The sequence below is a fragment of the Monodon monoceros genome, unplaced genomic scaffold, assembly GCF_005190385.1.
Source record: "Monodon monoceros isolate NGI ecotype Baffin Bay Population unplaced genomic scaffold, NGI_Narwhal_1 Super_Scaffold_18, whole genome shotgun sequence".
NCBI classification, from domain to species: domain Eukaryota; kingdom Metazoa; phylum Chordata; class Mammalia; order Artiodactyla; family Monodontidae; genus Monodon; species Monodon monoceros.
Window position 1 is genome coordinate 105839763 of NW_021703774.1, and position 18327 is coordinate 105858089.

The following is an 18327-nucleotide window of genomic DNA, read 5'->3' on the forward strand; positions in this document are numbered from 1 at the left end:
TCATGAACCAAGGTCCCACAAGCTGCGAAGGGCAGAAAAAACAAAGTGGGGGAACAATAACAAAGTAAAAAATAAAATTAGAGTAGGATACTAACAGATATGTTAGAAAGAATATAAAAATAAAAATATACTTGAAACAACAACCAGAAGGTAAAACAGAACCAGAGTAGTAAAAAAAAAAAAAAAAAAAAGAGGAAAAACGAAGAAAAAAAAAAAAAAGGTGGAAAAGACATTGGCTATGGATGTTGGAGGACAGGGCCTATGCTTGGGATCCACAGGGCTTGAAAAGGTCCTGTGGGGGGGTGGGGGTGGGGCTTAGGCTCTACAGAACAGAAGGGGCCCAGGCGTGCCTCCTGCCTCTGGTGTCAGAGGGCAGGGGACCCCACCTGCAATCCCAGCAGGCTTCCTGGGTTCCAGTGGGTGGGGTGCTCTCCCTCTGCTCCTCTCCTGCTCTTCTGGTCCTGGAGGGCACCTCCTGCTTGCCTTTCCTGCTCTCCCTCCTGCTCCCCGAGGACCCACGTGGCCTGGACCTCCTGTTCTCCCTGGCCTCCCTCCTATGCCCCCAGGAGCAATGAGGCCCACAGGGGGCCTCTGAGGGGATAGGACCTGGCCTTTGAGAGCTGGTCAGACTTCCCCAGCCGATTGGGAAGGGGAAACGCTGTGCATGCTCCCTCCTGATCTGAGCCCCCAAGGGTCCCTCCAGGCATGGGAACCCCTCCCCACTCTCAGCCAACCCTAGAGGCACTGGTCCTTTCCAGCCTCCACTTCTACTGCCCCCTCAGTCCCGCCACATCCTACTGGTTCGCTTGGGGGTTCCACCAATCTCCTTGGACGTCAGGGTCCACCACCAGCGTCCGGCAGGTGCCGTACTTGTGGGGAGACACAACCTCTCTGACTTCCCACACCACCATCTTGACTCCGCCCTGAATATGTTTTTTGATACCTTCTGAAACTTACTATTTTGTGGTTTTTCTTTCAGAGTCACTAAAAAGTAAAATAGCATATTGTGCATACAAAGTACATTCATCTGAACATGCCAGACTATGCACAGTAATATATTTACTGAAACAAAAATTTAGGATATTGTGTATAGAAAAAACAACAGGACAATAAAGAAACATTTGTTTGTTTTTATGATATTCCTTTCCATTCCTTACATGAATTGTTGCTGTATAATTTCCACACAGAGATGTTTACTGTATTTTTTTAACATCTTTATTGGAGTATAATTGGTTTACAATGTTATGTTAGTTTCTGCTGTATAACAAAGTGAATCAGCTATATGCATACATATATCCGCATATCCCATCTCTCCCACCCTCCCTATGCAACCCCTCTAGGTGGTCAGAGAGCACCTAGCTGATCTCCCTGTGCTATGCGGCTGCTTCCCACTAGGTATCTGATTTACATTTGGTAATATGTATATGTCAGTGCCACTCTCACTTTGTCGCAGCTTACCCTTCCCCCTCCCTGTGTCCTCAAGTCCATTCTCTACATCTGCATCTTTATTTCTGTCCTGCCCCGAGGTCTGTCAGAACTAATTTTTTTTTACATTCCATATATATGTGTTAGCATACTGTATTCGTTTTTCTCTTTCTGACTTACTTCACTCTGTATGACAGATCCTAGGTCCATCCACATCTCTACAGATGATGTAATTTCGTTCCTTTTTATGGCTGAGTAATATTCCATTGTATGCATGTACCACATCTTTATCCATTCATCTGTCGCTGGACATTTAGGTTGTTTCCATGTCCTGGCTATTGTAAATAGTGCTGCAGTGAACATTGCGGTGCATTTGTCCTTTTGAATTATGGTTTTTTCACGGTATAGGCCCAGTAGTGGAATTGCTGGGTCATATGGTAGTTCTAGTTTCAGTTTTTTAAGGAACCTTCATACTGTTCTCCATAGAGGCTGTATCAATTTACATTCCCACCAACAGTGCAAGAGGGTTCCCTTTTCTCCACACCCTCTCCAGCATTTACTGTTCGTAGATTTTTTGATGATGGCCATTCTGACCAGTGTGAGGTGATACCTCATTGTGGTTTATATTTGCATTTCTCTAATGGTTAGTGATGTTGAGCATCCTTCATGTGTTTTTTGGCCATCTCTATGTCTTCTTTGAAGAAATGTCTATTTAGGTCTTACGACCATATTTGGATTGGTTTGTTTGTTTTTTGATATTGGTCTGTATGAGCTGCTTATGTATTTTGGAGATTAATCCTTTTCAGTTGCTTCATTTGAAAATATTTTCTCCCATTCTGAGGGTTGTCTTTTGGTCTGGTTTATGATTTCCTTTGCTGGCAAAAACTTTTAAGTTTCATTAGGTCCCATTTGTTTATTTTTGTTTTTATTTCCATTTCTCTAGGAGGTGGGTCAGAAAGGATCTTGTTGTGATTTATGTCATAGAGTGCTCTGCCTATGTTTTCCTCTAAGAGTTTTATAGTTTCTGGCCTTACATTTAGGTCTTTAATCCATTTTGAGTTTATTTTTGTGTATGGTGTTAGGAAGTGTTCTAATTTCATTCTTTTGCATGTAGCTGTCCAGTTTTCCCAGCACCACTTATTGAAGAGGCTGTCTTTTCTCCATTGTATATTCTTGCCTCCTTTATCAAAGATAAAGTGACAGTATGTGCATGGGTTTATCTCTGGGCTTTCTATCCTGTTCCATTGATCTATATTTGTTTTTGTGCCAATACCATACCGTCTTGATTACTGTAAATTTGTAATATAGTCTGAAGTTTGGGAGCCTGATTCCTCCAGCTCCGTTTTTCTTTCTCAAGGTTACTTTGGCTCTTCAGGATCTTGTGTGTTTCCATACAAATTGTGAAATTTTTGGTTCTAGCTCTGTGAAAAATGCCACTGGTAGTTTGATAGGGATTGCATTGAGTCTGTAGATTGCTTTAGATAGTATAGTCATTTTCCCAATATTGATTCTTCCAATCCAAGAACGTGGTATATCTCTCCATCTGTTTGTCTCGTCTTTAATTTCTTTCATCAGCGTTTTATAGTTTTCTGCATATAGGTCTTCTGTCTCCTTATGTAGGTTTATTCCTAGGTATTTTATTCTTTTTCTTGCAATGGCAAATGGGAGTGTTTCCTTATTTTCTCTTTCAGATTTTTTATCATTACTGTATAGGGATTCAAGAGATTTCTGTGCATTAATTTTGTATCCTGCTACTTTACCAAATTCATTGATTCGCTCTAGTAGTCTTCTGGTAGCATCTCTAGGATTTTCTATGTACAGTATCATGTCATCTGCAAAAAAGTGACAGTTTTACTTCTTATTTTCCATTATGGATTCTTTTTATTTCATTTTCTTCTCCGATTGCTGTGGCTAAAACTTCCAAAACTATGTTGAATAATAGTGGTGAGAGTGGGAAACCTCGTCTTGTTCCTGATTTTAGAGGAAATGGTTTCAGTTTTTCACCATTGAGAATGATGTTGGCTGTGGGTTTGTCATATATGGCCTTTATTATGTTCAGGTAACTTCCCTCTGTGCTTACTTTCTGGAGAGTTTTTATCATAAATGGGTGTTGAATTTTGTCAGAAGCTTTTTCTGCATCTATTGAGATGATCTTATGGTTTTTCTCCTTCAACTTGTTAATTTTCTCCTTCAATTTGTTAATTAATGGTGTATCACATTGACTGATTAGCATATACTGAAGAATCCTTGCATTCCTGGGATAAACCCCACTTGATCATGGTGTATGATCCTTTTAATGTGCTGTTGGATTATGTTTGCTAGTATTTTGTTGAGGATTTTTGCATCTATGTTCATCAGTGGTATTAGCCTGTAGTTTTCTTTTCTTGTGACATCTTTATCTGATTTTGGTATCAGGGTGCTAGTGGCCTCGTAGAATGAGTTTGGGAGTGTTCCTTACTCTGCTATATTTTAGAATACTTTGAGAATGATAGGTGATAACTCTTCTCTGAGTGTTTGATAGAATTCCCCTGTGAATCTATCTTGTCCTGGGCTTTTGTTTGTTGGAAGATTTTTAGTCATAGTCTCAATTACAGTGGTTGAGATTGATCTGTTTATATTTTCTATTTCTTCCTGGTTCAGTCTTGGAAGGGTGTGCTTTTCTAAGAATTTGTGCATTTCTTCCAGGTTGTCCATTTTATTGGCATACAGTTGATTGTAGTAATCTTTCATGATCCTTTGTATTTCTGCAGAGTCAGTTCTTCTTTTTCATTTCTAATTCTGTTGCTTTGAGTGTTCTCCCTTTTCTGGCTAGTGGCTTATCAATTTTGTTTATCTTCCCAGATATCCAGCTTTTAGTTTTATTGACTTTGCTATTGTTTCCTTCATTTCTTTTTCATTTATTTCTGCTCTTTATGATTTCTTTCCTTCTATTGACTTTGGGTTTTCTTTGTTCTTCTTTCTCTAGTTGCTTTAGGTGTAAGGTGAGGTTGTTTATTTGAGATGTTTCTTGTTTCCTGGGGTAGGACTGTATAGCTCTAACCTTCCCTCTTAGAACTGCTTTTGCTGCATCCCATAGGTTTTGGGTCATCATGTTTTCATTGCCATTTGTCTCTAGGTATTTTTTGATTTCCTCTTTGATTTCTTCAGTGATCTCTTGGCTATTTAGTAGTGTATTGTTTAGCCTCGATGGGTTTGTATTATTTACAGTTTTTTTCCTGTAATTGTGTTGTTGTAGGAAAAGATACTTGATACAATTTCAATTTTCTTAAATGTACCAAGGCTCATTTGGTGACCCAACATATGATCTATCCTGGAGAATGTTCCTTGAGCACTTGAGAAGAAAGTGTATTCTGTTGTTTTTGGTGGAATGTCCTATAAATATCAGTTAAGTCCATCTGGTCTACTGTATCATTTAAAGCTTGTGTTTCCTTATTTATTTTCATTTTGGATGATCTGTCCATTTGTGGAAGTGGGGTGTTAAAGTCCCCTTCTATTACAGTGTTACTGTCGATTTCCCCTTTTAGGGCTGTTAGCATTTGCCTTATGTATTGAGGTGCTCCTATGTTGGGTGCATAAGTATTCAAAATTGATACACCTTCTTCTTGGACTGATTCCTTGATAATTATGTCATATCCTTCTTTGTTCTTTATAACAGTCTTTATTTTAAAGTCTATTTTTTCTGATATGAGTATTGCTACTCCAGCTTTCTTTTGATTTCCGTTTGCATGGAATATCTTTTTCCATCCCCTCACTTTTAATCTGTATGTGTCCCTAGGTCTCAAGTCGGTCTCTTGTAGACAGCATATATACGGATCTTGTTTTTGTATCCATTTAGCCAGTCAGTGTGTTTTGTTGGAGCAATTAAACCATTTACATTTAAGGTAATTATCGATATGTATGTTTTTATTACCATTTTCTTAATTGTTTTGGGTTTGTTTTTGTTTGTCTTTTCCTTCTCTTGTGTTTACCACCTAGAGAAGTTCCTTTAGCATTTGTTGTAAAACTGGTTTGGTGGTGCTCTTAACTTTTGCTTGTTTGTAAAGGTTTTAATTTCTCCATCGAATCAGAATGAGATCCTTGCTGGGTAGAGTAACCTTGGTTGTAGGTTTTTCCCTTTTGTCACTTTAAATATGTCCTGCCACTCCCTGCTGGCTTGCAGAGTCTCTGCTGAAAGTTCAGCTGTTAACCTTATGGGAATTCCCTTGTATATTTTTTTTTTGGCTTGTCCCTTGTTGCTTTTAATATCTTTTCTTTGTATTTAATTTTTGATAGTTTGATTAATGTGTGTGTTGGCCTGTTTCTCCTTGGATTTCTCATGTATGTGACTCTCTGCGCTTCCTGGACTTGATCGACTATTTCCTTTCTCCTGTTAAGGAGGTTTGCGAGTATACTCTTCTCAAATATTTTCTCAGACCTTTCTTTTTCTCTTCTTCTTCTGTGACCCCTATAATTTGAATGTTGGTGCATATAATGTTGTCCCAAAGGTCTCTGAGACTGTCCTCAATTCTTTTCATTCTTTTTTCTTTATTCTGCTCTGCGGTAGTTATGTCCACAATTTTATCTTCCAGGTCACTTATCTGGTCTTCTGCCTCAGTTATTCTGCTATTGATTCCTTCTAGAGAATTTTTAATTTCATTTATTTTGTTGTTCATCATTCTTTGTTTGCTCTTTAATTCTTCTAAGTCCTTGTTAAACGCTTTTTGTATTTTCTCCATTCTACTTCCAAGATTTTGGATCATCTTTACTTTTATTACTCTGAATTCTTTTTCCGGTAGACTGCCTATTTCCTCTTCATTTGTTTGGTCTGGTGGGTTTTTACTTTGCTCCTTCATCTGCTGCATATGTCTCTTCTTATTTTGTTCAACTTACTGTATTGGGCATCTCCTTTTCACAGGCTGCAGGTTCTAGTTCCTGTTGTTTTTGGTGTCTGACCCCTAGTTGTGAGGTTGGTTCAGTGGTTTGTGTAGGCTTCCTGGCGGAGGGGACTGGTCCCTGTGTTCTGGTGGGTGGGGCTGAATCTTGTTCTTCTGGTGGGCAGGGCCGCATCCAGTGGTGAATTTTGGGGTATCTGTGGACTTAGTATGACTTTAGGTGGCCTCTCTGCTAGTAGGTGGGGTTGTGTTCCAGTCCTGCTGGTTGTTTGGCATGGTGCATTCAACACTGGAGCTTGCTGGCTGTTGGTTGGAGCTGAGTCTTAGTGTTTAGACAGAGATCTCTGGGAGAGCTCTCACCAAATGATATTACTTGGGGCCAGGAGGTCTCTGGTGGTCCGGTGTCCTGGACTCAGTTCTCCCACCGTGGAGGCTCAGACCTGACACCTGGCTGGAGCACCAAGACCCTGCCACCCACATGGGTCAGAAGAAAAGGAAGAAAAAAGAAGGAAAAAAGAAGAAAAATGCACGAACAATAGAACCCCAAACCAAATGGTAAAAGCAAAACTAAACAGACAAAATCACACAAATAAACATATACACACACTCATAAGAAGAAAACAAACAACAACAACAAAAAAACGAACAGTCAGAACCCTAGGACAAATGGTAAAAGCAAATCTAAATAGACAAAATCATACAAAGAAACATACCACACTATAGACCAGGGCTTCAGAATATTTGGTCGTTTTCCAAACTACTCTCTGGTCCTCTGCGAAAGGACTTCAAGGTCATTTTGCTTAGACTTTGATTCTCAGCCTGCAATGGAATCACGTGGGAATCTTGAACCGATGCTGGGCCTCACTGGGGAGGAATCAAATCAGAAAATCTGGGGTAAGGCCCGGCATGAAACTGCTTTAAAGCTTCCTGCCCGACTCCACCAGTCTCCACAGGCGAGAACCCTGTGTGTTTTAAACTACATAAGTTTTAAAGCTATGAACTTTGAATAAACTAGCCACTGTAATTATAAGAATAATTATTTCCTATTGATAGAATTTGTCAATGATGTATTAATACTGCATATCTGTTCATTAAGTTGGAAAGTATTACTCTGCCTCTCGCAGTCTCATGTATTTCAGGCTTACACATGTTGGAAATATATAGTAGTTATATTTCACAGACTTTAAGACTCACCCCAAAGTAAAGATGTCATATTTTCTGTTCTGAAATTTGTAGTTATATAAATGTGGACTATTAGAAATGGGCCATTATGTCAGGATGTAGACCTCTGGAAATCACTGTTTTAAATTTATTTTTGAAGTTGATTACTTCCTCCAGTGTTCATTCCATAGTTTATTTCAAAACTATTATGTGCCAGTTATTATGTTGGGTCAGAGATATAAAAAAATGAATAAAACATGCTTCTGCTCTCACATAATGCACAGATTAGGAAAACAGAAAAAAGAAAACAAAAAAACAAAAACAGGGCAGTATTCTCAGTACTGTAAGAAGAAGGACATTCCAGCAGTGGTAACTGTATCTTCAAAGGGTTGGAGCATGTGGTAAGGGAGAGCATGTTCAGAGGCTGGAACACAGCCCATTGTGTCTAGAATGTTGGGTTTGGAGGAGGAAGAAGTCAAAGGAGAGTAGGGACGAATGGAAGGACATGAGACTGAAAGGGTTGATGGAAAACTAGTAGTAAGGGCCTGGGATGCTATCCTAAAAAGTTGGGATTACAACTAAAAAGGGCAACATTTTCATCATTGCTGCAAATACACCTTTCAAAGTTCCTTAACATTTGGAAAGCAAGAAATGGAGGTTTAAAGCAACTCAGTATTTGAAGATGAAGGATGATACGTTAGCCAGGCACAGAGAGGTTGCAAGAGAAAGAAGGAAAGTGAAGGCATCAATAACACAAAAATTTAGTGGGCTCCAAACAATCAAGAGATTTCCACTATTTTTTAAAATTTTACTTTCAAAAACCCTTATAAGTTGTCCTTTACATTCTAAGATGACATATTAAAGAAGTTTTTCTAGGTCTGTTGCTTGCAGGAGATGATAGTGGTAGTTAATGTTTTTGAGTAATCTTGCTTTGGAGCATTAAATTGAAAACCTTGACTTTGGTGTCTATGTCTCTTTCATGTTTGTTTCCTCAACACTACCATACAACACTACAATGTTTGATACATATTATGCTCAATAAATTTTAAATGATGAATGAATGAGAGAAACCCAGAAGAGCAGAGCCTTTTGTTTACTACTCATTTCCCTAAAATTATGGTAATTTTTGTTGTCTGCAAGTTGTAAATCGTGAAATAAAATCATTGGAATGCCTGACACATAGTAACTGCCCAATAAATGTTTGCTGAATAAACGGGTGAAAGAAAAATCTAAGACAAGCAAATGAAGTATTTATTGAATACTTCCTGGGAACATGGCACTAAAGTATTTCCCCTATCATCAAGATATTATCTCTCTGGAGAAATACTTCAAAATGAATGCTGTGGGTAGTAAGTATTATAGGAGCTCAAGGAAGGCAAGGAGGCTCATGGACAAGATCCGTATGAGTAGGCTTCAGGAAACAGGATAGACCTCATTAAAATTTGAATGATTGGTATGATTTATAAATGTGAGAAGGAAAAGAAGTAGTTGAAGAATAAGGCATGTGTGGGAGCTTAGTCAGATGAACCATTCAGGGTTAATTAAGTTTACCATGTTCTCTTTTAAATTCTAGTTGGATGCTCAAGGATGCCTTTCTTTCTTATTGCTTTTCAGGGCAGTGTTGGCCCTATGGGACCAGTTGGACTTTCTGGAATCCCTGGCCCAATGGTATGTTTCTATTTTTATAATGGATATTTCACTTTGATTTTTCTATGGTGTCACAAAGTATCACTTTCTTTTTTAGGGTCTTTCGGGGAATAAGGGCCTACCTGGAATCAAAGGTGATAAGGTGATTTAAATATTTACATTGTCATAGAGATGATTTCTTATCACATTTTCTTTTGAATCCACACAACTTGTTTTAAAAAATACTTGTTTTAAAAAATATGGGATCTAATCTCTACTATCAAGTATATAATTTTTCTCAGAAGTAGGAAAAATAGAGAAATTACTCTTGTATAACTAGTATTTGCCTTCTTATAATATTGCCACATTTGCATTGCTTAAGTGTCTTCACGTGAAATTGTGCTCTCCAGGGTGAACAAGGCATTGTGGGAGAGCCAGGAGAACCAGGGTATCCTGGAGACAAGGTAATGTTTTTACCGTTAATTTTATATAAATACAACAAAAGCCAGTGAAAATGTATAAATTCTTTAAAAAGAAAGGAGTACTCATTATTTTAATCATTGATTATATGTTTTTTAGGATATGGTATCAATATGGTTTTACAAGTCTTGTTTAAAACAGTTTTCTCAATTATTTTAGAATAATTCCATGAATTTTTTTAGTAATTTGTAAATAGAGGTGTATCTGCCTTCTGTCGTATAATAGTTTTTCTCTTCACTGTACTGTTCTTTTCTTTTAGGGCGCTAGGGGTTTTCCTGGACCACCAGGGATGAGAGGAAAGCCAGGACCTTCAGTAGGTTTGAACTTTTGGTTTGCTCTTTCTGGTTCATGGAGTACACACACTATGGCATGAGTCTGGATACCTGTTGTTGTTTGTGGAATGTAAGAAGTAGGATGTAAGACTACCAGTATGGCGTTTTCTCTCCACTTTTAGAATATAGCTAACCCTTGAAGTTTTTAGCTCACATTGCATAGATTATTGGATCTCACCCTCCTCACCCCACCCCATCCCAGGCCAAAGGCAAATTTCTGTGAGCCTTAAAGATCTTGGTTCATCTATTATAGACAGTATTTAAACTAAGCAGTAGATTTTAAGTCAGAAAATATAAGGCACCTTAAATAATATTTTAATTTATCCAGATGTCTGTTTCATTAAGGAAACATTCGGAAGAAAAAATAGCATTGTCACACTCTTATGGGCCCAAATATTCTAGTTCCTTGTCTTTTTTTAACCTTTGACCATCAGTTAATTGAAATAAAAGGATACCATGTATTGTAGTTAACTTGAAGCCTAAGAAGCTATAAAACTAAAGTTACTGGATAATTAAAAACATTTAAATGAAAAATGGTTAAAACATGAGTTAAAGGTATTTACCTGCATATTAAAAATCGTAATAATTATTATAGCTAACATTTACTGAGTGCTTACAAAGAGCCACGTGCTCTTCTAAGGTCTATACGTCTAATTTAATCCTTAAAACAATCATATGAAGTTGGGACTATTATTATTCCTATTTTACCAATTAGGGAAACTGAGACACAGAGAGTTAAATAACTTGCCCAAGGTCCCATAGTTAGTTAGTTAGCCACCTGGGAAAACCTAGGAAATCACATATGTCAGAGCCCATGCACTTAGCCACTGTGCCATAGTGTTCTGGGCTTTAATGTTTTAAGATTGTTTTAGGGTTTTTTTTTTTGTTTTTTTTCTTTGCGGTACGCAAGCCTCTCACTATTGTGGCCTCTCCCGTTGCGGAGCACAGGCTCCGGACGCGCAGGCTCAGCAGCCATGGCTCACGGGCCCAGCCGCTCCGCGACATGTGGGGTCCTCCCGGACCGGGGCATGAACCCGTGTCCCCCGCATTGGCAGGCGGACTCTCAACCACTGCGCCACCAGGGAAGCCCTGTTTTAGGGTTTTAATATTGATTACAACTCTGTGAAGGTGATTGTAGATACAAAAACTTAGATATAATATCATAATTTATTAATATAACATTATAAAAGAGTGTTGTTTTCCCAAGCAATTCATCATGTTCCCTCTAACTCCACCCTCTCATCTTTGGATTGTTTATTTTTGCATCAACGGAAGCAGCATTAAGTTACGTAACTTTACATACACCATTCTTTATGACTTCTAACAGTGACAGCATTTCATATACATTTCCCAAGAATTATTTAATCCAAAGAACAATTTTTGGCATCTATTTATCTAATGACATGTTGGTGGTGAGTTTTGCCTTAACTAGTTTTCACTCAGTCAGCTATCTACCCAGACTTGTGCCGTGGTGTTGAATCTCAGAAGGGGCACGAGTATAGGTCAAGCTAACAAAAAGCTTCTGTTTTTCAAGGATGATTCTAAACCACGTAAAAGGGGCTTTCAATATCTGCAGTGATTGACCCTCTTCTTATATCTTATATCTTCATTGTTTTCTAATGTGAGGGTTTTCTAACTTTTGATAACAATAAAAGGAAGTGGCATGACACATTTCCTCAGGTCAATACTAAGTAATAAATAATTGATATTATTCTCTTACACTTTGTAATTAATTACTTGAGAAAACCAGAGTCAAATATCATGCTTATATAAGGTAAACCTTTTTAATGTCTTCCTTACTCTTTGATTCAGTTTATATTGATAACATGTTTATTAGGGTGGGAGAGGGAGAATTGCTGGTCTGAATAACATGTAGATTTTAGTTCCAGCCCTGACACTGACCTGCTGTGACCTTGGACATTTAACCACCATGGTATCCAATTTCTCGTGTTTAAAATGAGAGTCAGGCTATATCATATGTAAGGTTCCTTGCAGCTCTGTGACTCTTTAATCCTCTCTTAGTAATAATGCTTACCAACGTTGCTCTAGTCTAAGCTAAAGCAAAGACAGCCTGTTTTACCTTTAGCACATTGTCTTAAAACCTTAAATTTTTGTTTTTCCTGGAATCACCAGAAACTCTAATGTGGTTCTTTAAGGCAGTGATGCAGGGAACCTGAAATGGTGAGCGTGAGGCTTTTGCTTGCTCGTGTTATACCTTTTTTGTACTATTCTAATAAAAATATTTTAATGTCAGCAGGGATTAGTTTGGTAGGAAACAGTTGGCTATTTTTTGTTTCTTTTAATCAAATCTTCAAAATATACATACTTTGGACTGAAGATAGGATAGAGACTTATGAATTAATATTTATGAGATGGCCTTGCCTTTAGACTTTCACTTTATTTATCACTTGTTTCTATCTATTGTTAGAAAAAATTGTAGTTTGACTTTCCTCGTTATGGAAGGAGACACCTGTTTAATGAAAAATTACGTACACAGTATCAGCAATCATGTTAAAAATAGATTATACAAGTTAGTGCCTATCTAAATCATTTGTTTACTATCATGCAAAGAATGCCAGAGTCATGAGAATGTCTTTCTTATTTTATATCTCCTACTTTTGGTTTTCTGTTACATAAAATGTTGGTGTCACTGATACTGTTTCCAAATGGATCTAAGTTATAACATAAAAGAATGTTTTCAAGATAAGAGAATGTCCTGATCCAGAAGGATTTTAACATTCTGGAATAGGGAAGCTTTTACCCTGCAAGTATTTAAAAACTAAAGGAAACTACCAATCTGAAGTTGTTAAGAAATATTATTTTTTTAAAAAGAGAAAATAAATACAATTATGTCCTTTCCATTTTTTTTTAGCTAGAAGTTGCTGTCATTTGTAGAAGTTTACTTTTAATCATTATTCAATTCTCTAAAAGTTACTTGAAAACTCAGTTTTTCTAAAGGAGAATTGACATTCAAGGAAACTTGCCATTGAAGTTTTTCAAAATGAAAATTTTTTCTGAAGGATGAATAAAATTATTCCACAATTTATATTTTTAAATATCAGGTTGTCAATCAACTTTTCTGAAAACAAAGGCCTAGTGTATGCTGATTTTTCCTCAAGCTTGTAAATTTAGTGTCTTGTTTAGATTTTGCCACTAGAGGGCCTCAGTGAGAACTTCATCTCTATCTCTTGGAGGTAATATTCATTTTAAGAATTTGACTCCCTTAGATACTGATTATGATGGAGTATGATGGATTATAATTTTGTTTATTTAGGGGAACTTCAGTGAACTTCTGCATAATACTTTATTACTTTTCACTAGATTTGATTGCAGTAGTTGTATTGTGTACTGTTTAAGTCCAGATACTCTAGCACTCTACGAGACTGAATTTAGTACATATGGAAAACTGTGCTTTACTTCTTGGAAAGTGGATAAACCCATATTATACATAAAATTTTATGTATAAGAAATGCAAGCAATTTTATGTATTCTGAGACCTATTTAAGTCAAATTTAAAGCTCACATAGAAATTTAATATGACAAATAATGAATTCAATATTTTTTATGAAAACAAGGGTATCAGACTACCGGCCTTCCCTGTTCTGTAGTTTCCTCTCTTAAGAGCATCACCAGCCCTCTCTAGTAGCAGGCTTTTACCCACTTCTCTTTCCTCGGACCTTCTTCTGCATCCCTGATTTCACATTGTTAGCCTGAATGTCAGAAAATGGCTGCAGAGTTATTGAAACTGAATCCTCAGAAGTTTAGTGAAAGGATTAAAGCAATCTAGGAATTCTAGGTATCATCCAGGAGAGGAGAGAGGATGTGAAGGGAAGGATTAATGGTTATAAAATTGATTAACATTTAATGAGTACTTTCTATGTGCTAGGCACTGTGCTTAACACTTATACATTTATTGTCTCATTTAATCCTTACAATGACTCTGTAAGAATGTTACTACTGTTGTTATTATTCGTGTTTTATTGGTGAGACAACTGAGGCTGAGAAAGATTAAGCAACAAGGATTTAAATCCAGGTGATTCTTAATTACAAAATCAGCCCCCTTATAGTTATGAAAGGAGAAAGGAATTTTCAGAGACAATCAGAGGACCCTGGCTATTTATGGAAACAGTTCTTCATCTAGAGTTCCCTACTTTGTTAAGTCAAAGTTTACTGTCTTATCTCTGGGTAACACATACCCACACACACAATTTTTTTCCTTGATTTGATTTCCATTAATTTGTAGCCCTAACATTTAGGAGTAAATACAAATATATATATATATATATATATATATATATATATATATATATATGGACACCTGTCTCTATATAATAAGTTTTCTACAATGACGATGGTTATAAATTAAGTCTTTCTGAATAGTCATTAAAACTTTGGCATATTATCATATATTGAGTGTTGTTTGCCAGAAAGTCATTACAACTTTGTGTGGCATAATATATTTAGTGCTTTTTGCTTACCATATGTTTCCTTTTTAAATCATATTTATTAAATTAATGTTTATACTTTGATTTCTCCCACCCACCCCCACGTTTTAGGGCCAAACAGGTAACCCAGGACCCCAAGGACCACCTGGCTCTCGAGGACCAGAGGTAAAATGTTGGTGGGAATATAATTAATTTAAATAAATATAGAAATTAAACTTGACTAGTAAAACATGCTTTTACATAATAGGTTTAAGAAAGATTGTCTTTAAAGTTGATATCTTTGAAAATAGTTTGGACTAAATTTTTTCTGTTATGTCAGGAGGTAGGCAACAGTGATCTCTAGAAAATAGAAAAGGTATTAGCTGCATTATAGTCCTGGTTAGGTCACAGCTGATTTATTTGTTCTGCACAACGACTACTAATAACACATGCTTGGAGCTTGAAATCAAATTTCAGGACCTAAACGCCATTGAATTTTTAATGCAGAATGCTTCCAATTTTTTAATATGCATATATCATTTGGATCTCATATTCTAGGATAAATTCAATTAAGTCTGTAGCACATATATCAGATTTGCTTGTATATTTGAAATTCTTACTTTGGCTTAATGCTTGATGTAGAGGTGCTTTTTCTTAAGACTACATAGGACATGAGCTTCTGAGATGAAACATTTAAGTTTTTTTTTAAAAAAAATCATTTTATGAGTCGACGATATACTACATAGAGATAAAGCTTCTGAAGCTCACCGTAGTTCAAAAATATAAACCAAAACATATGCATACATAAACATATAAATACACATTCACATTTGATCCAGAGTCATAGATGCAGCATTAACAGTGAGAAAGTGAATTTGGCTTCACAATAAATAAATCAGAGCAATAAAGTCCCCATAGTGTCAAAGCAGTAGGCATAGTTTCTAGGAATAGTACAGTCCTGATGCTTTCTCCCTCTCTTTGTAAACTGTAAGGTCTATTTCTTATTCCACAGCTGTCTTTCAGGGTTGGTTGATTTCTTTAGCAGATACCTATTCTTACTTATTGTCTAATTTAAAAACGTATTGGATGTTGATAGTTCAAAAATCTAAAAAACTACATTGTATCTACTTTTAATAATAGAGAGGTAATAGGAGGTAAAATACAGCAATGTATTGATGTCATCATTCTGGGAAGAAGGAAATTGTTTTGAGTAATAAAAATGATTATTAACAGACAAAGTAGTAATTAACAGATTAATATAAGTTTATCTTTTATGAGCCTACATTCATTTAATCATTTGTCATGAAAACCTTCCTGGAACGAATCATATTTACCTGTGTTCTCATACTGAGGATACAGAACCTAATTTATCTTTTATTATCTTTAAAGGTTAATTTTATGAACATGGATTATTCTGTTGTAATTTTAGTTACAGATGGTATGTGTCCTAGGAAGGACTGTGTCACCTCCTTGTTATCAGTATGGCTTTGGACCGTTTTCTTCTTTTATATAAAGCCAGGTTAAAGGATGCATGGGCCATGTTTTTACTTATTACTTAATTTTCCAAAAATTTTTTTTCCTCTGTTGCCTTTGGGATTTTATGATTTGCAGTCATGATTCAAAACATTGCCTCATTGTCTTTGACTCCTGCAAGGTAGTAAGCCCTAACCTATGCCCATTCTTCCTCCTTACCTATTTTAAATTTTTTGATGGGGCTAAAGATGTAACCTGTATTCTCTCAATAATTGGGGCCAGGTTGTTTGGGAAATGGGGCCTAATCCAAAGATCATAACTTCTTCTTGATCATAAGAATATAGGATGTAGGATATCGTATATGAGGCAACAGCTCTATTTAAATACTTCTTGACATTAGGCTTTTAATAGACTTGTATGTCTAAGAATTTAAAATAGCATGTTTAACAGTATATCAAGCCTGAAAAGTTTCTACTTGCACGGTAGATGAATTTTCTCAGGTAAAGGATCTTATATGTTGTGCTGTATTTTGACTTTATCCTGTAGACAGTGATCAAAGATTTTTAATCAAAGGAATGAACTTATCAGACATGCATTTCAACATAATTGTGGTAGAAGGAGTAAAGATAAAAGAGAACGAGAGAGGGAGAGATGACAGAACTAAGGCTGCTTGGGAGTATAATGCAAGGTCAGGGGATTAATGATGAGGGCCTGTAATAAGAGAGAGAAAAGGGTGGCTTCAAGAAATAATTAGGAAATATAATTCACAGCAGTTGAATCACTCAGTTCAGTTCATTCAGCTTGTGTGAGAGAGGAATAAAAGACAAATTTAATAATTTTTGCTTGAACAGTTATGTAGAATGTAGATCACCATTCTAAAAATAGAGAATAAAAAAGGAGGAGGATACTCAGGGTGGGTGGAGATAATGCTTTGGTTTTGATTTTTTTAGGGCTGAAGTGCCTATAGGACATACAGGAAATTAGTCTCATAAGTGTATAGAAAATTGTAGACCTGACACTCAAAAGAGTGAACTAGAGATACATGTTTGTATAGTCATCCACATAAAGGTATTAGATGATGCAGTTGTAATAGATGAAATAATTTAGGCTTTATAAAACAAGGTTTGAAAATACTACACCTGGACCCTCAACTCCAGAAGGCTATATTCTCCGTTTACAGTGCAATTAAGTTTTAAATTGACAGTATTAAGAGCAGTAAAATAAACTTTGGTAACTTAAAAACATCATGAGAAGAAAAAAATCACAATGGAAATTAGAAAATATTTAGAATTAAGTAACAAATCACTATAAAATCTAGTGTTGTACGTAAAGAAGCACCTAGAGGGAAATTCACAGACGTCAGTGCATTTCTCTAAAAAGCAAGGAAGATCAAGAATAAATAAGTTATGCATAGCACAAGTGCAGGGATTTGTTTTAAAAGGAAAAAGATGTTGAAAAAGGTCAAATAGGATAGAGTCTGTGTTCTCTGTAAGTAGGATACTAAATCCCAGGAGTGGGAGAAAGGTGTGCATGCAGAAGGAGGGCGCTTGAAGAGTTCTGTGAGGACTAAGCGGGGAAGGGAACCAGGGACTAGTAACAACTTCTGACTTGTGTTAAAAACTCAGCTGAGACTGAAAAACCTTTTCCCCAAAATACAGCCACAAAGTTCAGTACAGTTCACTAGAACCGAATTGCAAACTTGAGTCTCAACTTTCTACTGGGCAAAACAATGAAACATGGTCAGTTATATGCTTTTCTTCTCCCTTGGACAAAAACATATCACTTGTACAAAGGAAGGGCAACAATTCATGGTATTGTGTGATTTCCATATTTGAGTACAGATTGCTATCATAATGTCAAAGTACAATCCAGTAAAAGTAATCCTATTAGAGGTCAAAATGATGGTCCTAGGTATATACTTCTGTGATAGCTTTTGTTAATAATTGGGTGATGAAAGGCTTAAGTTAATATCTGGAAAGTACAGTGCTTTTGAGATATCTTCTGAATGAGAATTGAGGAGTTAGCCTGAGTACCTTGAGCAAATTACTTGGAGTTTTTTTATTGTGATATATATGTTTAATTTTATCTTTTCCTAAATGGCTTATCCATTGTCCCAGAACCATTTGTTAAGCAATTTGTCTTTGCTTCAGTGATTTTAAGATGCCACCCCTATCATATAGTACATTTCCATGGTTATTGTGTCTATGTCTGGACTTTGTTTTCTATTTCACTTGAATGGTTGTCTATTCCTGTGCAATTGTCACATTATTTTAATGATAAAAGCTTTATGGTATTTTTAACTTTATTGAGAAATAACTGGGAATAATTGACCAATATAATTGCGTATACAAAAGTGTACAATGTGATGATTTGATATACATTGTGGAATTATTACCAAGATCAAGATAACACATCCATCACCTCACTTAGTTAATTCTTTTAAATTAAAAAAAAATCTTATTGGGGTATAGTTGATTTACAATGTTCCATTAGTTTCAGGTGTACAGCAAAGTGAATCAGTTTTATATATATATA

At 36.3% G+C, this 18327-nt stretch overlaps 1 protein-coding gene across 7 annotated transcripts in view; it reads left to right on the forward strand.

Moving 5' to 3' along the window:
• The window catches only part of COL24A1 (collagen type XXIV alpha 1 chain), a 425611-nt gene that overhangs the window by 146208 nt on the left and 261076 nt on the right, over positions 1-18327 (forward strand). For 5 of the 7 annotated variants that reach the window (XM_029227745.1, XM_029227744.1, XM_029227743.1 and 2 more), the window contains 5 exons: positions 9031-9125; positions 9202-9238; positions 9494-9547; positions 9823-9876; positions 14452-14505. In XM_029227745.1, coding sequence (XP_029083578.1) covers positions 9031-9125; positions 9202-9238; positions 9494-9547; positions 9823-9876; positions 14452-14505 — 294 coding nt within the window. Of the gene's footprint in view, positions 1-9030; positions 9126-9201; positions 9247-9493; positions 9548-9822; positions 9877-14451; positions 14506-18327 lie in introns of all 7 variants that reach the window. The other 2 variants (XM_029227746.1, XM_029227749.1) reach the window with 1 other exon arrangement.